The 25,000-nt window shown below is 39.5% G+C and overlaps 2 protein-coding genes across 5 annotated transcripts in view; one reads left to right on the plus strand and one right to left on the minus strand.

Annotated features, from left to right (window-relative positions):
* Nucleotides 1-6,445, plus strand: part of LOC137979276 (uncharacterized) — a 13,456-nt gene extending 7,011 nt beyond the window's left edge. Inside the window, exons 3-6 of the mRNA XM_068826500.1 lie at nt 213-327; nt 602-647; nt 2,263-2,392; nt 4,476-6,445. Of these exons, the coding sequence (XP_068682601.1) occupies nt 213-327; nt 602-647; nt 2,263-2,392; nt 4,476-5,003 (819 nt within the window). The 3' untranslated portion in view covers nt 5,004-6,445. The remainder of the gene's footprint in view (nt 1-212; nt 328-601; nt 648-2,262; nt 2,393-4,475) is intronic.
* Nucleotides 6,446-11,269: 4,824 nt separating this feature from the next.
* The window catches only part of LOC137980480 (uncharacterized), a 50,617-nt gene continuing 36,886 nt past the window's right edge, over nt 11,270-25,000 (minus strand). For 3 of the 4 annotated variants that reach the window (XM_068827942.1, XM_068827941.1, XM_068827943.1), the window contains 6 exons: nt 24,264-25,000; nt 21,168-21,274; nt 20,641-20,917; nt 16,512-16,817; nt 15,468-15,607; nt 11,270-12,572 (listed from right to left, as the gene is read on the minus strand). The exon at nt 24,264-25,000 is cut by the window's right edge and continues 185 nt beyond it. In XM_068827942.1, the coding sequence (XP_068684043.1) occupies nt 12,500-12,572; nt 15,468-15,607; nt 16,512-16,817; nt 20,641-20,917; nt 21,168-21,274; nt 24,264-25,000 (1,640 nt within the window). In that variant the 3' untranslated portion in view covers nt 11,270-12,499. Of the gene's footprint in view, nt 12,573-15,467; nt 15,608-16,511; nt 16,818-20,640; nt 20,918-21,167; nt 21,275-22,557; nt 22,691-24,263 lie in introns of those variants that run through there. The other variant, XR_011118528.1, reaches the window with a different exon arrangement.

Consider the following 25,000-nt stretch of genomic DNA (forward strand, 5'->3'; position numbering starts at 1 on the left):
ACCTGACCCTAATTTTTCTCTAGGCTTAATTTAGGCTCCAAAAAAATGTGTCTTCAATTCATCAAAGTGCGTATTCATCCTAGGTAAAATGAGGACCACCAATTTAACCCAAGTAAAAACGGAAATACAGAAACAATAACCGAAACTCGGTCATTATGTCAAAGTTAAACGATTTTTGGGAATTTGTAAAAGAAGAGTTTTTCCTATTTCAGACCCAGTGTGCTTTTTCACCTTGCCAAAACGGAGGTACATGTGTACCAAACGTCAAAAATAAAACTTTCCGCTGCGACTGTAAGATCGGCTTCACGGGGTATTTCTGCGAAATAGGTAAGTACGTACTTCATGTCGCTTATATCGAGGTCAGTGCTGGTGGTTATCAATCAGTTTTACGCTCTTACCTGTGATTATCTATATGGCATATGTTTTGTGCTGAGAGTATTGATCAAGTAGAAAATCTTTTTGATTTCTATTACCATTAGTTTTTTTCTTCTTCTGTCATTTAGACAAAAACTGGTTAAATGGCTGTTGAAAGCCGACAATAGAATATTTTCTCTGGCGAAAAGCTTTGCTTAGCAGTTAATCGTTTTTGTTTCTCTTTCAGCTGCTGTGTCATGCAAAGCCCTGTTCCAAGCTGGCAATCAGAACAAGTGAGAAAATTGCATTTTTTTCTAAAACACTAAAGAAAAATGTCCATACTTAATTTTGACGAGAGCAGTTCGGTTTCATCCTGGATTCTTGCAAATAGGCCTTATGAACGATTAAGAAAATGCTCAAAATTCACCATCAAGTCAAGCCTCGTTTGCACAAAATTATTCACATCATCTGGACGTGCAACACTGTTTGCACGTGGTTTTTCTTTACAAGTTTGATCCTTTGGGATTTAGCTCATGCTAAAATTTACAAGTTTGATTCTCGAATTCGAGGCTTGGTGGTGAAATTAGCTAGTCAGACGTTATCACGCGAAGGGCTATTCCCTATATTACGTTACTATAGCGATGACTCTTGCACTACCAAACGCCTTTAAATCAGGTCAGAAATGGCAGACTATAGATGCAAACGACGAGGAATACCAAAACAAAACATATTAAAATATGGTACAAAAAGAGCACTCAGGCGTAGATGAAAGTTTTAATGACTAAACGCGATCGAGAACATTATAACAATCTAAACATTAGAGCGTAAACTGGGCTGCCTGTGGTACGTGTTAAACAATAAAATAACTAAACGCGATCGAGAACATTATAACAATCTAAACGCTCCATGAGCGTAAACTGGGTTGCCTGTGGTACGTGTTACACAAGCAAGGAAGGCACTGAGTTCGTGGTATTGAACTGCCGCGTTCCAGTTAATTTTTTCAAGTGGGTGGTCATTTAGACCATTTGAGGGGTCACCCAGACGTCGTGCCAGCAGTGGCCCTTTGGCTCACACGTTGATTTATCTTGTAATGTCCGATCCCGTTTTGTGGTCTTTTATTTTTTAGCTTAAACACGCAAGGTAACTTGATCACAGGCGACCGCTGAAATTGATGTTACTTTCGGTTTTGCGATTTATTTGTGCAGCCAAAAGTACAATAGCAAAAATCTCCCAAAATGTTTGTCGCTGATGGTAACTTTTTATGTCCAGGGCACGCAATCTTTATTGTTATGTCGCAAATCTTGTTGCTGATAGCAGTTTTTTAATTCTCGATCGACGCTTCCTAAAAACTTCCTTTTGCTCTTCCTAAAAACTGCGTATCGTTATTTATTTACTTTTGCATCAATATTTTCTTTGCATAAAGCAGGCTAGCAAAACCTGTACCTTGCTTAGTTCGTATATTTGAGCGTTAAAGAATTTTCAGTCTGACAGCAAGTCATATATTTTGTGGTCTCCCATCCAGATACTAATCCCCCCGGACAGGGATTAAATTCAGTGAACTTTTGTCGTGAAAAGCTGTCAGACGCGCAGAGTACACGCTTACACTTGCTGTGAAAAAGAAGTTGAAGCAATCTTCATGTCTGCCTTGAAGTCAATATTTTCGATTCCCTTCTATTTTCTTTAATCTTTCTCAATACTCTGATTGCACCTTAAGTCACGGCGACCATGTCGCGTGAAACCTCGTGTGACATTTTCTTTTGTGTTACACAACGTATGTTGAAGGCACTTACTGGAGTAACTAGCACAGTTTCCACTTATGAACTCAACATATTTGTTTCAAATTAGCGTGTTCAAACCTTTAGAACTCGATTGGATCCATCCTTAATTCCTAAACTGTCCAATTTACAGATTTAACACAAGCGTGGTGCTTGCCACACTTCACTTGGACTCGGGACTAACTTCCGTCTTGTGTCACGTGGGAGATTTCGGATGCGGAGCTGGAGCATGGACACCGGTCATGAAAATTGATGGAGATAAGGTATTATATTGTGTTTTACTCCAACCTGCCTTTGTTTCACGGATCACTGATCATTTAATTTTCACCTTTACAAACATACCAGCGTGCGAACTCAGACGCATTTTTAGCAGTCTCTGCGCAGGCCAAAATCGTAGAAACTCTACATTAAAGTTAAATCCAATCAACGGTTTCATTTTTGAAGTCAGTCGGAGCTAAGAAACACTACACTGAATATGAACTAGTTGTAACTGCCCGTAACTAACGGAGGTTGCCAATATTCCAAAGCTCTCAAACAGTCACAGGATCTCTTGGTACAAGATAGAATTTCGAACTCAACGGATTGATTCAAAGTGATTTAATATACGGCAATCAGAAAAATAATCAACCAAGGCTGTGTACAGTGTTATTGCTGTAAATACTGATGGTGGAGTTGACAAATCGAAATCGAACGGTTACAAATAAATCCGTAGTTTGTACAGGATAATGTTCGTAGTCTGGATGATAAAGGTTTACAGATGTAGAAGCCAACTGTAGTTATTCATAAGTTGTAGTTCTCAGATAGATCGTAGGTACGAACTGAAATAGGATATTTAAGATACTAACAATTATTATAGATTCTAACTTATCTTAGCATAAAATAAGCTTGATACGTGGCACGATACGACAAAAAATAGAACAACAAAGGCTACACATGCCTTGCATGAGGCTTAATATGGACGTGTAGCGCATAGTTACATATCCACTTGCATACGGCATATATATAGTGGACGGTTACAACAATATCCTTGAGATTTTAAATCAAAAAGTGTTGCGTCGAAAGCTAAAGAATATACCTAGATATACGACTTAAATTACTATAGCTTTGATAATAATACAGTAAGAGAATGACGAAAACGATCATCATTTTGACAAGCATTTGACAAATGCAACACCTGAAAGGTTAGGACAAATAAAAGGATAAAAAAACTTACGTACTTCGGTTTACGCTTGTACCAATGGAGACAGGGAAAGGAGTAGCAGTAGCAGGTTCCATAACCTTACTGATAGCACGAGTAGCAAATTTCTTCTTTCACTATGAGAGATTCGCCTAGTATTTATTTCATATAGGACGTGATCCGAGTTTAGGTGTGGAAGAAGTTGGGTATTTGCGCATTTCCTCACGGTAATTCCTACGCCCTGGTGGGCGATCTACGCGACTTATTTTTGTGAGATTCTAACACGTTCCGTAGCTCTAATCAAACTCTAGATAAATAAAATAAATAAATGAGAAACGTTTTCTTAAAACTAACACTAGTTACCTGTTGTGATACAGTGCATACATACTTAATTGACTACACCCAATAATGGCTTTTCAAGGCCAACGAAACGGACAGAAGAAAACAACAGCTTTTTAGAGGAGACCAGTTGACTATTTAAAAACGCACCCCGGAAGCTGAACCACGTACTACCAGTCGTCAGAACGCGGGATCTCTGCCCTAACCTACAGTAAAACTCAAGGTGCGCATGTCTATTTAAGGCGTAATAAGAATATGGGAATAGAATCGAGCGCCCCTGAGAACAAGAATTATAGAGAAGTCAAGATTCCAGTATTTTGTCAGGCGAGAAATATAATTGAGGTGAATTCCGGTACATAACACCGTTGCCATAATCGAAACTTTGGTTTTTTCAGTATTTTAAGTGTTAGCAATAACTTTAAAAGCTAACCACACTCAACAAGTGCTTAGGCTTATCGATGCCGTACTGGTATTTCAATCTACTAGACATTTACATTTAATGTATGGTCTTTCTTTCTTATTTACTATTGATATTGCTGTTACTGTTGTAGTTATTTCTATTGCTATTGTCCATTCTGATTTCAAATGGCGAATTCCTTCCTGGTGTAACCGTCAAACCTAATTCTTGCTGATCGCTATTTCAAGCTTCAATTGGTGCGTTGCTTAATTATGCCAAGCCGCGAATTAAATGATGCCTCTAGAGCTATTTGTTCTCGAAACGAGTCACACGCCACTTTAACCTTCCATAATCACCTAAACTTAACTTGAATGTCTGATCTTTTTTTATTAGAGCTTCTCTCCTTGTTTTTTTCTTTTTTTTTTTTAAACAGCAAACTTTCCTCTACAAATCGAGTATTTGGAGCAACAAGAAATCCTACAACCTTCCTGGAGGACAGACTGGGTTCGACACACAAGAAACAAAGTTACCAACTTACTGGAACACATCTTTCAACAAGATCTGTCTCGGTATGAAGAAATCTACCGAGCAATACCCAAATTTCGTCGTGATTAAGAAAAGCGCTCGTTCTCTCTATTCGCTGATTGCCGATGGGCAATATCGCAACGTACCACTTGGCCTGGCTGAATGGAAGAAGCTAATTGGCTCACAAGCTTCCTTACAAACTGGTGCTTGTCTAATGGAGGGTTTCAATGTTAAGTGTAGCTCTTCCGGAAGCTCCAAAGCAAGAATTGGCGTTGTTCGTAACAACGAGGCCAACTGCAGTTCTTGTGACTCAAGACTCGGCTTTGGCACTGGAGGTCATCCCGACAGCACCAGTTCGTGTGGAAACGAGGCCCTTTACAGAGGTGACAACGGTGACAAGCATATCAAAGCTATGGGATATATTTTGGTGCAGTAAAGTGTCTCTGTAGGGACTGCTAGACCCAGTAATCATTTAAGTAGACAATGCTGTTTACTCAGACAGGAACACGTACATATCAGCAAAGCAGCGATCTTCTTTTTTAACGGCCAAAACCCTTCTAAAGCGTTCAAAAACCTTACAGTAAAGCAACGTTTCTGTGTACACTTCACCAAAGCAACTTTTTCTGAGTGACCAAGCTATTTCTGAACGAGTCGACTCTTCGGTCGGTGGCGTTGAATTATATTCATCGAAAGGGCCCTAGACCTCCACAAACACTCCTGAAAGCCATTCATCAGTTAAGGAAGTGAGATGACATAGATATAACAAAACCTGACAAAGGACCTGGCGTCGGGGTCTTGGATGAATACCTGCGGTTACTTGCTGACGCATCCGTAAACGATGTCACCAAATTTAGGATGCTTGAACCAGGTAGACCAAATTGTAGAGGTAAACCACCGAAACACTATCACCCCCTGCTACAAATGGAGAAGGAGCTGGAATCACTTGTTCGTCGAATTCCACCCACTGCAGTTGCAGAGTCTGTCCGTCAGTCAGGTTCCAGGCTAACCCACCTTTATGGTTTGCCTAAAACACACAAGAAAGAGTTAGCTATGCGACCTATTCTGTCAGCCACACAGACCTACAATTATGCCCTCGCCAAACGGCTAGATGACAAATTAAAACCTCTCGCCACAAACCAGTATATGATAAGCGACACCTTCGAGTTCGTGAATGAGGTCCACGAATTGGCGATTAACAACGGAGATTTTATGGTTTCCTATGATGTTTCTTCTTTGTTCACTAATGTACCCCTGGAGGAGACCATGCAAATACTCGCCGACAAGGTTTTCATGAATAATTGGTTTAATGAAACGTACCATCTTAATGTCAACAAGTTGGACCTTGTCAATCTTCCTAGGGCGGCAACAAAGGACCAACGTTTCATGTTCAACGGCCAATAAAGTTTGAAAGCAAATGATTGAATCAAAGATCAAACAAAGTGCCAACTGAGTCCTGTGTTATGATTTTTTGGTCATTCCGAGCTGTTTTAGGCGTCATTTTGCGACCTCTTTTCTCGACAATTTAGATGATCTTTCATTGAATTATTTGCCTTCAAACTTTATTGCCGAGCAAATCGCAACCTCCGTAATATTCTTTTGTATTTATCCCTCTACAGATCAATAACAACATCACCAACAGAGGGGTCTCCACCTGTGTAGTAATAAATGCTCATCTTAATTTCAAGGAACACATTCATCAGCTGAGCAAGAAAATCTCTAGGGGCACTGGGATCCCACCTAAGTTGCGTCATTGTGCTTCTCTTACTATTTTAAAACAGATGTACTTTTCTCTTATTTACCCTTTCCTTATAAAATACGTTTCTACCATCTGTGGCAATACGTACGTAAGTACTCTACATACCTTTAATTTTCTTGCAAAAAAAGGCAATTAATTAATTACCTTTTCCCAGTTGAGTATAATGATCATTCTTCTCCTTTATTCAGAGATTTAAACATTTTGAAATTCCTTGATGTTACTACGAAAAGCACCGATCTGTACATGTTAATGGACCCGAATTAATTATTTAGTGATTGCCCTGCCCACTTCAGTTACACATTTTGATGAAATTCCTTTGCTACGGTGTGAGCAGTAACCATCTTGAGCCGTCAAGGTGTACCGGAACAACCACAACAATGAAAAGATTCGTTTCCAAAATCATGAGTCCCTGGGGGAAATGGATAAAATTGTTCTTGTCTAGCGAAGAGGTTGCAAGTGCTACCATGGACTCGCCGTTACTTGGAGTGCAAGAGTACTTGTAAATGTAAAATACTGTCAGTGTAGCTGACTAAACATGCATTTACAACTAGACAGAGGAGAGCAAATTTAACAAATTGCAAATATACAAACAAACAAACAAACACGAGATATTACTACTCAATAATGCAATGTGCTTCACCTATCACCACTGCCCGTACATGTACATTTCTCTGATAGAGGCTGCACAAAAAAAGGTCTCTACACTGCCCGTTGCTTACTGCTACCTCAGGGTGGGTGAAGATTAACTTCAACTTTCCAGTCTGAAGGTCGTCAATTGCAAAAACTCTCTCTTCAATACCAGCACCACAACCACGCAAACTTGTACAAAAGCGACACCAACTGAGTTGAGTTTATTTATTTGGTCATCAATTAAGGCACTTAAAGGAGAAACGACAATAACTGTTGACTTGCCCTCTGATGTAACATTTAAGCTTAACAAGTTTGTCTTGTCTTAAAGTGACGGAAGCATTTGGTAAATTAATGATTTCCCGTGACATGTTGGAGGACAATTAAACAATCTTGACAGTTCAAAACAATCGCCTGTGGCGCTTCTTTCTGTTTCGGCTTAAGTTTAAGGTTTCCTTGTCCTCTACCCAAAAGAATCTCTTCAAACATACTCTCGAAATCCATGTTTTTCCCCGCGAAATCACAATAGAGAGGAGGGACATGCGAAGTGATCGAAAGGCCCGTATTTCGGGCCTCGCTGCCACTGAGCACGCTCGAAATCGAGCTTTACCAGATCTCCCTTCCGTATAACCGTGGCAGATCTGGGTATGAGATTACTGCCACAGGTATTGGCACTGTTTCCCCTAGAGAACGTATCCGTAGAGGATCTTTTTGGGGCAAGCCACAGAATTCTCCAACATACCAGTTTAATTACCATCGCCGATACAATTCCTGCGTGAATACTATTCGATCATTTGTTCGAAGACCCCCGATGACAAATACAATTTTGTAAACTCAACAAACGTTGAGACTCTTGCGACAGTTGAAACCTGTTGCAGGATCTCACGCACGTGACCGGCCGCCATGATCTTTTTCGGTAAGCGAAAGTTGAGGGTCGACAGAAAACGTTTGCATGATAATAGAGATCCATTTCCGCAACCTTACTTTAGGACGTCAACTTGCCCGCTGTCCCTTTCATGGTTCAGGGAAAACAAGATGGCGGTCGTGATGTTACGTGAAAAGCAAGAATTAGCCAACAGTTCTCTTGCAAAACATGATTTTACTACACATTGGAGAAGACACGGCAGGAGAACTGCTTCGTTGTCAAATTTCTTTTGGCTATCAGTACAATCTGAATAGGAAAAGCTTACGTGTCGACATAAAGCGTTTTCATCCCATTCCAATTGATAACGAATAAAGTGGTAGTATGATAAAAAAAACTCAAATCTTTTTTCTTTTGGATTTCAAAACAATAGGTGCGGTTACACGGGGTACCTTTGCCGCAGTAAATAGGGAGTTTAGGGAGTTTAAGAAACCACGGCGGCTACGGCGACGAAAACATCACTTCAAAATATAAGTTTGAGCTATTCTAAGTACTTCATGATTATTCTATCTTGTTTATATTATTCAATATGAGCGAAGTGTCCTATAACTGGATTGGTAAGGACGGATTTGAAGTAAAGAGTGACACTGAAAGATTCACTGTAGTTTGTCCACGTTGTCGTCAAAACCTTAAAATTGGTCACTTCACGTAGTAGTTTTGACGAGTACGGAAGAGAAATGTTTAAAAATGCGTGCCGCACTTGCAGCACGATTATTTTGGTTCTTTAAACCAATAATATGACTGCTTTTTGGCGTTGTCGTTGCCGTAGCCGTCGTCGTTTCTTAAACTCCCTTTTAAGACGACGACGGCTACGGCAACGACAGCGCCAAAATTAAACGCAGTAATATTATTATTGGTTGAAAGAACCAAAATGCTCGTGCTGCACGTGCGGCACGCATCTTTGAACAATTCTCTCCCGCACTCGTCAAAACTATTACGTGAAATGACCCCATTTAAGGTTTTGACGAGAACGTGGACAAACTACAGCGAATCTTTCAGTCTCACTCTTTACTTCAAATCCGTCCGAACCAATCCAGTTTCAGGACACTTCGCCCATAATGAATAATATAAACAAGATGGAATAATCATGAAATACTTAACATAGCTGAAACGTGTTTTTCGTCGCCGCGTAGCCGTCGTGGTTTCTTTAACTCCCTAATGACCCTTTCACCACGGGAAACTGCATTTACAGCGTGTGACCGACACTTCCCAAAACTTCCCGTGGTAAATTAAAATTTCCATGGATACGTCAAAAAAACCAGACGAAGCGCCTATGACATTTAACGTGGTAAGTTGGAGGGGTGTTTTGATGCCCGAGGTACAAGAGCCAATCACGATACTGATGAAGTTGTGATTAAGGGTGCGTTCGATTGACCGTATTCCGGAATAGGAATATATGGAATACAAGTTGGAAATCCTTCGTTTTTGGGAAGATTCACATTAAAATTGTCAAACATTTGCTAAAATGCTATTTTAAACATATTTTTGTCATCCTTGCAGCTTCGAAACGCGCCAAACATACCGTTTTCAGCATCACTCCACGTATTCTTATTCCGGAATAGGGTCAATCGAACGCGCCCTAAATTTCCCGCCAATAAATTGCGTGACATTTCTTTTTACCTCGGTAATCTTCGTAACGAGTGACCACTGGTTAAGGGACTGTGCAATAATTATCAGGAGGGGGGGGGGGGGGCCCTAAAACCAGAGGGGGGGGGGGCCTTAAGTTAAAATAATGGAAAGGAGGGGGGGCTCTACATTAGATTTCTCAAGTAAGTTGAGGGGGGGTCTTAATTAAATTTCACAAATTCGATAACGAATAAATAAACATTTTCCAAATAGACAGATGCCACGCCTTTGACTATCCATAATGTCTAAATATTGCATCAACATAAACACGTGCTTTAACTTATTTAGAATGTCAACATATGATAGATTGAAACAATCGCTCATGCACAGAAGTCACAAACCACGTTGTGAGCTTTGCCAATAGAACATTTGGCATTTAAGAGGTCCTGCAGACATGCCAGGTCTGTTGTTGATTTAAACAGCGAGAGGGTTTCTAGGTCTACAGTTTCTAGCTGAGGAATGCCACATACTTCTGTTTCATAGTTGTCATCAATGGGTTCACCTCCCAAAGACCGAAAAATTATACAGGTTCGGGTCCTACGGCTTTCTGAGGCAGCAATCCTCTTCTTCTCCCTTTTTTTCTTCTGTTTCTTCTTTTTTCTTGATTTGGATGCTTTAGATTTGGCACCAATAGGAAATGTCGCTTTATATTTAGCCATCACCCTATCCAGGTCTTCTACAAGATGCAGAACGTTTAAACCGACTTGAGAGTTGTTCAGCATTAAAATTGTGTAAACAGCTGAGGCCAGTCTTCAGTGTTTTTCTAACTTGGTTACGATAGCATGAAGCTTGTCCTGGATATCATTTGCCTCTTGTTTGCAACGTCTGATGTTGCTGTCATCATGGGGAGCTGGCTTATAATCCTCTCGGAGAAACCTTCCTGCACAAGCAGGGTTGTCGGATAAAAGATATTGGTATCTGTTCTCAAGTTTTTCAATATCTAAAGGTAGGGGTTAGAGAGGGGGGGGGGCACATCATAATTTTGAGAGAACGTGAGGTGGGGGGGGGGGGGGGGTCACAGCTAATCTTGACGCTGCTGGAGGGGGGGACCTATCTAATTTTTCCTTTGGTGAAGCTCATTTTAGGACCCCCCCCTTCCTGATAATTATTGCACAGTCCCTAACACAATATACTAAAACCCAAGTGTGAGGAACTGCGGGATAATTTACCATGGGAAATGGCATTTACCATGGTGTGTGTAACCGCACCTTGTGTTAACTAAACACTAAGTGACCCAAGTTTTAAGCCTTAATTTCAAAAAGACACTTGTTTATTTAAACTAGAATTTCTTATTTAATGGTCCGCCATTACCTGGTTACGAACTTTTAAGTCTTGAGAGAGAGCTAGCTCGAGCCAGGACTAAATGACGTCAAAGCCTCACTAGTTTCAGGATGCAATGCGTTTGTACGCGACTTAATTAATTTTCAGCATGGGATATTCGGGCTTTCAGATTTGTAAACTCGTGTTTTGCATACATAATAACTGCGTTTACACGCTGAAATTTTAAGGTATTGAGTGAATGACGTCACTTTTCCCTAGATACAACCCTCAGAGGTCCAGTGGGTCAGTTTAGACCGTGAGTAATGGTTAATGGCGGAACCGTGAAATCCAAAACTAACACTCAAAGTAAACAGCCTTTAGATAAAAATCACAGCTCAAAATTTCGCCAGGGAGGTGTTAAGCAAACACACTTTCAAAATCTGAAGAAAAAAAAGGAAATCACTTTTTTGTCATAGAACCACTTTTAGAATTAACACAAGAGGAAATCAAATCGAATAATTCGCTAGATTTTATTGGTTTAAGTTCCCTATAACCCGTTTTCCAATAGCCAGCACAGATAAACATGCATGTAAAGAACTGTGCAAATGCATAAAAAAATATCATGTGGTTGAATGTGTTCACTAGTTTGTTATGTTTCTTTCTTTCTTTTTTTTTCAATTGTGCACAAATGGTTTATGTTAAGATACAGTTACTCCCATCTGGTAGTGGGCTATGCGTGTATAAAACAATCCAGAAATGTGTGTTCTTTGGTACCATCAACATTTCTACGTAGACATTTTTTCATTACTTTTTTCGCAAGAGTAAAAATATTCACGAAAGTTTTACCCCAGTGAAAGACTTCTTAACATTCACATTCACGAGTGGTCAGCTGAATTCAAAAAGCACTTTTTTCCCAATGATACTACATAATTTGCGTTACTTCTAGCCTAAATCTATCTCTAAATTGCAATACGGGACAAATAATTTTTGATCCGTTCCCACCAACTTAATTTGTGCTTCACATCCCGCTATTAATCACTTCGTATAATATCTGAACTACTGTGTAACACGTAAATTTACATGAAGGAGAAAATGTGTACGTCATTGAAAGTAGTCGTACCATCACATGTACTCCTCGCGACGTAACGTGAAGGAAGAAGAGCCGCCTGTTTGTTTGGTTTCGTTCGATTGAATAAGTTTATGCCGAAATTTGTGGCTTTCTTTGTAGCTTCCGGGACGGCATTGTCCCAAAGGTGCTGTATTTCCGAGGGAGACACTTCTCCTTGTTGTTTTCAGGCATTTTGCCGGACAAAAGTTAAACTTCGCGCCGAAAAATTTTTTTTGACACACTGACACTTGCCGCATTGCTTTCCATACAAGATAAAACTTCGGCTATTCGCTGATAACCGGGATTTGGCAAGCCAATCAGAAAGCTAGAAATGCAATAACCAGGGGGGAGGGGAGAGTATATGCTTCGAAAGCACACGAAAGAATGTAAATTAATTAGTAAAAGGGTCACTCTTAGTGGGATTGTTGCTCTCTAAGCTCTTAGACTTCTGCGGCGCCTCATCCAAACCTTTCGCTGGAAACCAATGGTATTTGCCATATCTTGCACGCGACAAAAGTTTCTTAATTCAGGCTTCCTGGGTGGACTTCAATGTAAGGAATGTTGTGCCTTTTAGATGTTGTGGTTGTGTCTCTCGTATCACATACAGTCACACAGACCACGTCCTAGAGATCCCTATCGTTTTCGACGATATATTTGCCAGTTTCCCTCGTCTTGCATTGGAGGACGTGGAGGTGGGGCTCCCAGTCTAGGTGATAACAGAAATGATAATAATACTATTAATAAGAAATAATTTAACACGTCTGCGATTTCAAAATTGACGAAACGAGTTTGCTAAACCATGACGAGAGTGTATGTACGTTTACATTTGTACTGAGAAAGTTGTACTGATATGAATCCAAATTGAGAGCACTGAAGCTTCCAAGCACCCACAGGTTTTCACTATAACGTTGAATAACAGTTCACCTTTTTTTCAAGAAACGATACTTTTGGTTGTCGTTCACCGTAGCAAGCTGTATGTATATTAATTGAGTCGAACAAGTCAACCAGATTTAAAGACCATAAAACAAAGGTGGGTGTATTTTTGATCCACGGACAGGTTTAACGGCTTTAAACCAAAACGTGAGCGAAAACTGAAAAAAAATGTGCTTGCCTTTCACGTTACGTAAAACACGCACCAAGGCGCGAAAGCACAAAACATATTGAAGATCAGTTGCAATTTTTACGCACTTGGTGTCCAACACTGCTATACTAACACTTGAAAGCATTGTATTCTTCGAGCTTTGTTTGCTGAAGCTCTATGTTAGAAAGAAAGCATGCTTGGTTTGGCAAACTTTGGCCAGCGAGTGGCCGTTTATTAAATAACAATCCTCATTTTAAAATTATGCAGAATTTCTCAGCAAAGGTGGGGTCATAACCACCTTCCAGTGGTATCATAAACACGTAGTCTGCACACAGCCCTCCGTGGGGAAAAGCCCTTTTCACGGTTAGTGTTTCTCATTTGCATTACAATGTAATCTACCGTGGATACGAGGCAATTTCGGGCTATTTTGTAGTTTTAACCCGAAATTGCCTCGCATCCACGTTAGATTACATTGTGATGCAAATGTGAAAAACTAACCATAAAAAGGGCTATTGGAGCTCCAATTCCCCAGCTATTGACCGCGTGCCATTCCACACACGGAGAGCCTGTGTGCAGACTACTAAATACCGAACAATATGCTGATGAGAACACTAAAAATCCGGTATTCTGGATGACCTCCCTTGGTATTGGAACAAATGAAAAAAATTGGTGGGGGTGGGGGAGGTACAATGGAGGGAAAATTAAAGTTGCACGTTATGTCAGAACATGAACATGAACATGAAGGCCGAAGAGGCCTTGAGTCTCGTATTTCTGTTCATAGACTTCGACGACGACTTCCTCACCGAGCGCGAGGGCCGTACAGCTAGGGGCAATATCGGTCCGAGAGTCAATATTCGTCAGCACGATTCCGAGTAAGTGAGGTCAGTAAGTTGTTTTTTTTTTTATGGCATCATTTCTTTGAGCGATCGGCCACTTCTCCGCTTGGTGAATGTTCGAAATCATCGTCGTCCATCAGCAAACGCTATCCTTTTACCTGTAACACTAAATTCTGCTTGCCATAATTGTACTGTTGTGATGAAAAAGGAAAAAAAGAAAATTCCGCTTTTTAAAAATTTGTGTTTGGCTCATCTTGAATTTCCCGGGAGCAAAAAATAAAAAAAATAAAAAAAAAAGGCGGAAACGGACCGTTTCCATGGTAATGGTCCGTACTGTAAAATCCCGCCAAAAACCCACCAATCAGAGTGTTCCATTTAGGCTGAGAATTGTTTGCCATATAATAAACTTATTCATTCTATATATACGGGAATAAACACTATTTTACGTTGGTTTTCGATGTACAACACCTAGCAAGTTGGGTGCTTTTCTATCTATGGTTGTATTCCCGTAATAATACTCTCCAACCACCAGTTTTGGTAGATTGGTGTAGACTCTCTCATTCTTCGGATTTTTTTAACTCCTGCTCTTTGCCGGAGTCGTGATGTAGGCTAGATTACCAGATCATCATTAAGAATATTGGGCTAGGGAATGGGGTACAGCATTTCAGCATTTTGATTGACTAATCTGTAGATAACCCTAGTATTACAGTGACCGTAAAAAACGGTCAAAACATTCAAGCCACGCATTTTGATAGGATATCACGCGGAGGAATTGTGATTGCTCAGCCGAGGAAGAAAACAAAAGTTACTGTTTTGGTTACAATTTAATTAATTTTAAGTCTTCTAAGGATTAAGTAATCTTGTGGAATAATTGTTTAATTAACAATTATTCCACGAGCCCATGGTAGATAGCCATATGGCTATAATCATCTCATATCCAACAAGGACAACAAGCGCTAGTGGAACAACTGCTTTATGAAAAACGCCCTCAAAATAAATATTCCTTTAGCTCCTTTTAATTTTGAGCTGACGCGTACGCATGGCATATTAGCTCATATACCATGATGGGTAAGCCAATTAAAACTTCTGAAGCATGAAACAAAAGTTTACACTAACCCTGGATTAAGTTAATCGGCCTTCGAACAACCGGGCACGCTTATTTTAGGATATTTTCTGACATAACTTCAGTTCAAATTTGAATAAATTAAGGACCTCTGTCCGTCAAACTTCCGATTGTTTGATAGAAACTAGTCTTTATTTCATTTTATCCTTTCTTTGACAAATGCAAATGATTTAAAATAATATAATTTTCCATGACCAACCATAAAATTCCGTGACTTTCCAGGCCTGGAAAATGAAATTCTTAAATTCCATGACTTTCCAGGTTTTCCATGACCCGTACAAACCCTGCACTTTGCAACCTGTCGTTGGGCAGAGTAGGGTTTTCGCGCCAAAATAATCCCAATGAAAGATAAACTCTGTATTCCGAGAGTAAATCATATTCTTGTTGTTCCTTTCAAAATATGATCGGGAACAGGATAAAGAGTCAGAATTCTATTCCATTCATTCCGGCCGAAAACGGAATAAACCCACAAGAGTCCCAAAAGAATGCGCCCAAAGATATTAAAGGTCGGTTTTCCACTTTCGGTCTTTAACAGCAAGGAAAGTCAGTAATGAAGCGTACCTGTATGCTTGTGGAGGGAGGGTCGGGGACCTTGCCAAAGGGCCGTACCGTCCGAGATTTGGCTGAGCACCTGAAAAAATGTCACCAGGAACACTGAACAGCCGCGGATCATGCGTAGTTGAAGGAGGAAAGTAGGGTCTCTGAAAAATAAACGTAATTGTGTCAAAATTTCGATCAGTATAGGTTGATGCTTCCATCTTCCAGTAAATAACTGTCGTGCTTTTGTGTCTATTCATGGGTCTAAAATGTTTCAGACAAAACGTGAAGAAAGGATCTTCCCAGTTAAGAAGACAATTTATGCCATAGGTTAAGATAAAATGAACTTTCTTGGGAAGAGGGATCGGATGCGATCCCGCGGACGACCATTCCGTAGCCTGCCTCCAGAATTGCCCCTTTACATCCTTCAATTCATCGGACGCAAAGAATATCAAGATAGAGAAGAGGGATCTAGGTTGCAAAATACGCAAATACAAAATCGTAATATGGAGATCACATGTTGTAATTCAAAAGAAGAAGTCAAAGGAGACGATTATCGTGAACACTGCTGACCCTAGGAACAGCAATCTGTTATGCAGATCGAAACATAAAAGCGTCAGAAGTATAAAGATCTGGAAAGAGAGATCGGAAATTATGGAAATAAAAGAAGACGATTGTAACAGTGGCAATTCGGTGTTAGAGAAACTGTCAAGCAACTTGGAGCGGTTGGGGATTCCAGACAGGAAAACTGAAAAACAATGCAAAAGTCTGCTCTCCTCGGATCGGCGTATATTGTCAAAAAGGTGTTGGAAGTCTGTGGTCTCGGATAATAATAATAATAATAATAATAATAATAATAATAATAATAATAATAATAATAATAATAATAATGATGATAATAAGGTCTTAACTTCTCCTTTTTAATATTCACATGTCTTATAAATACTATAGTCAGCAAAGGATTTTACCATTCACTCATGGTAAATTTACAACTGAAATTAGCCTACAATTGGTCTCATAATTTCCTCACAACAGAGAACGTAATGAGGAAAAAAAAATTAACTTTACCTGTGGAGCAAATTGATTTTGTCCTTGAACATCAACCTTCCGTGCGACACAACCCCCTTCGTCATTTTGGCCAACAACAAAGTGTACTCTATCGCCGACATTCAAATGCGTGATAGAGGTTCCTCTCAATTCTGACTCATTAAAATAAATTCCTGTGGGGTTCCGTCCCGTTGGATAATATCTAGTGATAAAACCACAACGCTTATGAGATAGGATTTTTCCAACAAATCCTTCCTGTATCCCTTTGTTGACTGAGTCCTCCCAGCCACACCTGCATTTGACTTGATTCGATTCATGATCAGGAGGCTGCAAAAACAAGACGCCAACACAATAAATAACTACGTGAAAGTGATCAACGCAGTTAACACAGCAACTTGAGTTGTTGCGAAAGAAGCTTGAAAAATTCCAGGATAGGAACTCGAACCCATGACCGTGTGATTGTATGTGCCGCACTTTCTCTACCAACTGAGCTACCAAGCCATATGAGAGTTGATTGCTTGCAAATTCTTATTACATCCCGCAACAGATAAACCTGTGCACTGCGTTTGATATATTTTGCAGCTTTTTGCTAAACCGAGAGAACATGCAATTCTTATTTTTATTAAATCAAATTGCCTTCCTTTACAGTCCTTGTCTTATCAACAGTTAAGCTATTTAATGTATGACGTCCATGCTAAGACAGCTCCCACAAATCTTCTCAATAAGGTTGCTAAACACAGTAATAAACACCATTATAATACACGATTATCTACAAAGGAATGTTCCTTCGTCGAATTCTCCAGAACTGAAAAAATGAAATAGTTTTTCACTAGAATTGGTGTGTCTGTCTAGAATTCTATTCCACTTTCTGTTCAATAAATCTAATTCTCGTAAAAAGAATAAAATCAGTACTCCTTCATGTTTTAGATCGTGTTGATAGTTGTTTGAACCTTACTCATTTGTAGAATATTTCACTAAGTTAACCTGGAAATTTGTAGAAGTGTACAATCCATGTATATGTTTTGGTTTAATTTTGTTTTTGGTTTGAAAAGTTCATTTTTTTCCAAACCAGTTTAAATTTCTAGAACTGGTTTACTTTTTTTAGAACACTGCCCATTTTAACATATTGGATATCTTTCTCTAATTACTTTTATGTGAGTATAATTATGATGGATTGTTGTCTCTGATGCTATCAAAGACAATAATAATAGTATTATTCACTGCCGTTGTGAACAAAAATTTTTAGTGTGCGGGGTTAATGCTCAGCTTAGTGATGAGGGTTAGGCACTTATCTTGAATGGTGAGCTTTCATGTAAGGTTAGGGACACTGCCTGCATTTTAGTAATTAGGGTTAAGCTCTCAATTAGGTTGACGCACTTATCTAAAACAGTTTGCATTTCAGGAGGTGTATGACAACTACAGACTGCTTACAAATAGCGCTGATAAACAGTATTCAAGTCTATAAAGCACCCATTTCAAATACGCTGAGCAGTATTTAGCACCCATTTTAAAACTTACATGAGTTATCTTTTACTGCGAGTTACGGCTAGTCTGCGGTCTGCAAGTGTCAGACACTGCATTCTAGGTAAGGGATAGGCACGCATTGTAGTGACTGGAGTAACCACTTATTTGCAGTGTGTAGTCTAAAAAAAACCGTTGCCTTGGTTTTTGGGTTAAGAATATTGGCTCATGGTTGGTGGAAGTAAAGCATTCTTTCACATGTAGGATATTAAAGTGGTTTTGTTTGTAAAGAAGCTGTAGTGCTGTGTCAGTAGGGAGGTGAAATAAAGAAAAGGGTTTATCAATTGAGTTGATATGGTAAATTGATCACTGCAAAGAAACTTGGAAGCTGATGTTTCGAGTGTTAGCCCTTCGTCAGAGCTAAACCCTTTTCTGTCTTTCACAAGTAGGAATACTTTTCATAACGAAAAAACAGGGCATTTACATTAGCGTACAACAAGGCATTTACATCAGCGTATGGAGGAACACAAATCCCTATCATCTTCGGTTGGTCGACACATGAAGACGAAACACGATCTGGACAAACCTGAACTTAAAGCACATTTTACGATCCTGAAGAAATGAAAATCGAAATTTGACTGTCTCGTTCACGAGATGCCTTTGATACGTGAGCGTCAACCATCACTAAATAAGCAGTCGGATTCCATTCGTGCTAAAGTTTTTGTTTGACCTTCGCCTTTTGTATTCTAGCAAAAAAATTGTAAATATCTTAATGTCAACTATCGTTTAATTTCCACTTATGCAAAAGTCTTTGTTTTGACCTAACGCCCGTTATATTTAAATTGCGAACTGTCCATTACAGTTTAACCTTGATAATGGGGTCATGTCTGACTCCGAAACGTCAACAGGCGGGCACGAAATAGGTAAGTCGCGTTTAATGTTTTAATTCTATTCCGTCGCCGCACTCAGGGCTCACGTGAGACTTCAAAGCCAACTGCACACATGAGCCAAATTGCAAATAGCCAACGCTTGTGTAGCTTCAAACAGTTTATTTGCTTTAATCTTGTAACAAGGCGGCAATAAATCTATCTGTGTGGGCAACTGGTTTATTGTAAAACTCAGCAAAAGTGCCAGATGAACTCCATCCTGCAACTAATAGAATCTTCTCTAACGAAACAGATTTCAAAAAAGCCTTAGTCGTTGCAGCAGCCCTCGTACTACGGGGTTTGAACTGGTTTACATCAATCCCTGATTGATGACAATTTTGACCCATCTACTGATGGTGTCCCGGAAAACTGGTTTAGATAGCTTGGAATAACTAACAAAAGTAAAGTAGAGGTGCGATCAAGATATGCCTTCAAGGCATTAACATGACAAATGTTGGGGTTCTCTGGATATGCCACAAACTTAACAACAGTGGGTTTAGACCCTGGCTTAGATTGCTTTATAGGCATTACAATGCAAAATGTTACAAAAGTTTCTGTAATAACCATATCATCAAGAGACAAGAAGTGAATCGTTTGCCCCCTTTGGGCTGATACTAGTATTTTTTATGCTTGAAGGATTTAGTGTGGTTGTTGTATCGAGTTTTAAACTCTAAATGTCTATCATCGTGTATAGTCTATAAAGCCGAAGTGATCAGCGATAACAACACCAAGATCTATTACGGAGTGTCAGAGGTCGAGTTTAAAACTCGATACAACAACCACACTAAGTCCTTCAGGCACAAAAAATACTGCAGTGAGACGGAGTTATCGAGGCATATCTGGAGTCTAAAGGACAATAACATCAATCACACGGTACGCTGGTCAATAGAGTCTTTCGCCTCACCATACAAATGTGGATCAAAGAGATGCGACCTGTGCCTTACAGAAAAGTTGTACATAATAAAAGCAGATACGCGCCATCTACTGAACAAAAGAAAAGAGTTAATTTCTAAATGCAGAGATAAGAACAAATACCTTTTGTCGAACTTAAAATAGCACGCTCCCCTCGAGTATTACAATGGTCTTTAAATAAGTAGGAATTATGCAAATGTAAGATCTGTAGCCTGATGATTGTCTACCTACCTACCTACCTACCTACCTACAAACACACATCCTTTATTTTAATTCGAATTTCTGAGTAGCTTACGGCTGGTTGATCGATTGATTGATACATGTTTAAAAGCAGACAGAGCGGATTTGGACTTGATAGAGTTCAAGGTTTTAAAATACTTAACAAGAGTTAAGGCCATAGAATGATGTTACGGGTTTAGGTTGAATTAAAGACTGGGGCTATGTCACGTCATTTTAGGGTGCTTCGGGAAAATCTTTACTAATCACGAGTTTAAAACTCGAAAATAGTAACATGGAATTCCCTTAGCTCGTAAAATTATCCTTACATCACAAACATGAGGATCGCTGATTCTGAGCAAAAACGGCTTAATTTATCCAGGCGATTTGCCATAAACTTGTTAAAGGTCGAGCCCATTTAAGATATCGTTTCCTCTCACAGCATAGCTCGAGGAACGCAAGTAACAAAAACCCTTCTTAAACTGCGGGTAATTTCACAATCGCAGCAAAGATGGCGTAGGATTGTTCATTTGAAACAAGAAAAGGAGGTCTACATATAAGCAGATTACTGCACCTAACTCCGTTTTAAAGACACTATCACGAGATTTTGAATTTATTAAGGCTCTTATCCTTACCTTTATGTAGAGGTTCTTTGCAAAGAATCCTTTCTCATTTTTATCCACACTAAACTGCACTCTAGCATTTAGGCGAATGTTGGTAATTTCTCGTTTCGGTATACGAGACAAAATTTCTGAAAAGAACAACTTTTCGTCAAGTACAGGCACTTCGATACGCCCCGTAACTGTCTTGTGTTCAGGAGGACACTTAAGTTGGCATATGTAACCTTCTTGGCGGGATTTCATGGTATAAAGGTCTTCCAGTGTCTTTGGCGATGTATCTGGCCTCACTGCCCTGTTGGAGGAGAGGGAAAAAAGTATAGTGTGCGAGGTGACTCGAGCTTAGCTTTGATGATGACAATGAAAAATCGAACGTCTGCAATTTTTTTTTATCGTTGTGACAAATAAGGTTATCCTATAGACTTTCTGCTTTCATACATGCCTGCTTAACGTGATCATGATGATCACCATCAGAATAAGTAAAAGCAGAAGTACGTGTCTATTTCTTAAAGGAGAAAATAGGATTCGTATTGATCATAACATACAGACGAGGAGCATCTTCTTCCATGGCTCCAGCACTAGACATAGCTGGTTCTCCTTTTCGAAGGTCTTCAAGGCACTCCCTCAACTCCGAGCTAATGTCTTTCTCCTTCTAAAGCAACAAAATAAAAGTGTCAGAGAGAGAGAGAGAGAGAGATAGAGAGAGAGAGAGAGAGAGAGAGAGAGAGAGAGAGAGAGAGAGAGAGAGAGAGAGAGAGAGAGAGAGAGAGAGAGAGAGAGAGATAGAGGACGTCTTCTTTGTCTCGGTTGGTGTTGGTGAACATTTGGGATACCTTATGTTTTCTTTTTTAATTGTTTTTTAAATTGTATTTATTGTAATAATAGATAGTTTTATATATTTATTTTAAAGAGAAATAATGTAATTCAGCCTATCGGCTGCAAATAATTTTTTTTTTTAATAAACTACTACTACTACTACGTAGGACTTGCAATCCACTGTTCACGAGTTAAAGATTCGCTCGGACTACGCGCTGAAGAGTACTTCCTTGTTCAATTTTTTGGCTGCTGTGGTAAAATGCAAAATGGTCTGCCTTCCATCAGTAGGGATTCTAAAAGATTTGTTCTATATGTTTCAATTATCTTTTTCATTGGCCCTAACCAGAGAGGATATTGACTGATTGATTTTATACTTATTTACTTATATTTATTGATTTATTTAAGAGCAGTTCTCTGAGAAAGTCAGGCAAAGTTGAAAATGAAAATTTTAACACCCCCTTCATTTTCTGCGTGGATGTAGGTTGCCTGGAGGGATGAATGAAAACTGCCATATTCGGACCAGCTGATGTATCGTTGCCATGGTAACCGCCATTAATCATGATACCCTTCGGAGCAGGAATTTTATTATCAAATAGTTAGCGTATATGTGTCCACTTTTCGGACAGATGTGAACCAATTCTAATGAGATTCCACCAGACAGTAGGGCTATGCTTCTAATTACTAAAGGATGCTGTGAAAGTATTTTGACTTTTACGAACTGGGAGAAAATATTTGCTGTATTATGTTACTTGTCGGCCATTTTGAAAAACCCCAAAAACGAGCACAGCTTTTTTCCCATTTTCTTGCAAAGTGTTCTTTTCCCGGTCACCACATTTGCAGCAGAGCTAATACAGTTATCATAGTCCTTAAATATTGGAAAACTAATTTGAGGAAAATTAGTTTGGACATAGGTGATAAACAAATTTGATGAAAATTAGAAATATTTGCAAAATTGACCAAGTTCAGACTTACATTGTTTCGCTCCAAAATGGTTTAGAGAGAGTGTTTAAGCTCCGAGAGTATTTTAACTATCCTATCTGTTAAGTGTCATGGATTTTTGAAGCTTTAGATCCGTTTAGTTTGATAATATAAGTCAAATAAAGAAAACGGGTAGCCTACCTTGCACGTTTCTGTAAGATGTACATTTAAATCGCGTCCGTTTCCTCTTCGTTCGTTCCATTTTCTAGACCAAATTTAGCACAGGATCTAAACATCGGTCCTCTCCCATCGAAAACAACGGCTGTCGGATATTCTAGATATGTTAAACAACAGATTATGGCGCATTCAAACCACATACACATCAAGAATATACTTCAGCTTCTAGAATCTCTGTAAGGTGGCCAATTTACATTATCAACTCCGTTGATAAAACCAATAATCTCGTTACACTTTTATCACGGAAGTGATTTCATCATATCTATCAATTTTTTTTCTTTATCATTTATTACTTTTAGCTTTACTATTTTAATTTTATACCAGCGTGGTGGGTTGGAGATAGAGATGTACACATCCGGGTCAGCAGCTGTCCCCACTCATTTCCGTCCCGCGAACAATTTTCTCGGCTTTTCAATGGCATATTGCAAATTTTCCCTTCGATTTTAGCCAAATACTTTATTCGGGATTGTCATAGGCATACGTTTGCTTGGCGTGGTGAACGTGGTACATTCATGTATCTCGCTGGATAAACTTCATTTCAAACGTCATGACCGTGTCTCAAGCTTTCAGTCTTGTCAATAGTGTTAAGTTAAGTCAACTGGATGCGGACAAATTATTCATTACGTGTGGTTTTACTTTTCTTGAGGTGATTTTGGATGGAAGAGAACGTTAATTTGACTTGGCTGCAAGGGAACTCCATCGATTTAGCCATGAAAAAGCGAGCGAAGACGCCAGAGCGAAAGTGTTAAAAATTGCAAGGAATTACGCGATACGCTTAATGTAAATTTCTATTTCATCATAGTCGCCAATTAAAAACCTCAACAGTCATATTCAGCCTACAGACAAGATAATAATAAATCCTTTGAGAGTTTGACCGCTTGATTTAGAACATTTTGAGAGCGAAATACTTTAGTGTGAAAATGACTTAATTTGGAATTTTTTACAATTTCCATCAAATTCGTTTATCACCTGTTGTCAAAATATGACTTTCCCCAAGTTAGTTTTCTAATATTTAAGAACTATAATAACCGCACAATATCTGTTGCAAATTCAGTCACGGAAAAAAGAATACTTTGGGAGAAAATGCGAAAAAAGATGCGCTCGTTTTTGTCGTTTCCCAAAATGGCCGACACCTAACATACTAAACCCAACATTTTGTCCTTGTTCATGAAAGTCAAAGCAGTTTTGAAACATCCTTTAGTAATGGCGATGTTTGTCGTGACGTCACCCACTGTTATTAATATGCCAACCAGAACCTAATTGGCTATTGAAACAATGACTTCTTTTGTTCCGTGGTTGGCAAATTTGAATATCAAAAGAAATGTGACGTCAATGTTTGTAAACAAGAAATATCGCTATTAGAGGCATAGGTCTCCTCTCTGGTGGAATTTCATTACAACTGACTCATATCTACGCGAGAGGTAAACACACATATGATACCCATTTTGAGTGTCAAAACAGCTTGTGGCTGTCATGATAAATGGCGGTTACCATGGCAACGGTAACTCAGCTGGCCCAAATATGGTTGTTTTTGTTCATCCTCCCAGGCAACATATCTCCACACAAAAAATGAAGGGGGAATTCAAGATTCCCATTTCCAACTTTGCTTGCCCTTATCAGAGACCTGCTCTAAAGCCCTGAAAGACTGCTTTTCAAATCACAAAACCTACCACTGTTTCGATGTTCATTGCTCTGGGCCCTTTGACTGTCTTTCCAACAATAAAGGAGACCACTGAATACAGCTCTATGGAGTTCAGACTGTCAACTGGTGGAACAATCTGTTTTGCATGAAAAAAGAGACAATCTTTAAATTTGGGATGATAGATCCTTCCAAAGCCACGGACGGGAAATAGTTGAAAAATGATCCCTTGCATTTCCTTGTCTAAGTAGCGGCGCCAATCAAAACCCTCGTGATTTTCAGCTGACACCGTCGCACCCTTTGTGATTGTTTTGGTGTGAAGGGCTTGTCCAACCAATGGTAAAAGATCCTCATCGTCACTCTTGTCGCTACCCTCACTATCGGAATCGTGGTGGCTTTGGTCAATTGGCAAGGCCACTGACGAACGTGCGCCAGCTTTTTTAGCTTTGGCTGCTCCTGGCCCACAGATAACATACCACGCATACGGACCGGTCCAGTGGAATGCAAGACAGAAGCGGACTTCTTCTCCCTGATTTGGAATGAAGGGCTGGACATTGACCGGTACAAAAGAAACGCTGATATGTTTCTTTAAGGTGATGATTCCTTTCCAGTCAGATATTATTTCGCTGACTACTCCTTCCCACTGTGTTATGTTCTTCTCAAATAACGCTTTATCAATGATCTCCTTGCCAGCTCGTTCCTGGGGCTGGAGGGTTGCTTTTTTCAAGTAATCTCTCACTAAATCTTCGTGATACAGTAAAGAACCCA

The sequence above is a fragment of the Montipora foliosa genome, chromosome 12, assembly GCF_036669935.1.
Source record: "Montipora foliosa isolate CH-2021 chromosome 12, ASM3666993v2, whole genome shotgun sequence".
Classification (NCBI taxonomy): domain Eukaryota; kingdom Metazoa; phylum Cnidaria; class Anthozoa; order Scleractinia; family Acroporidae; genus Montipora; species Montipora foliosa.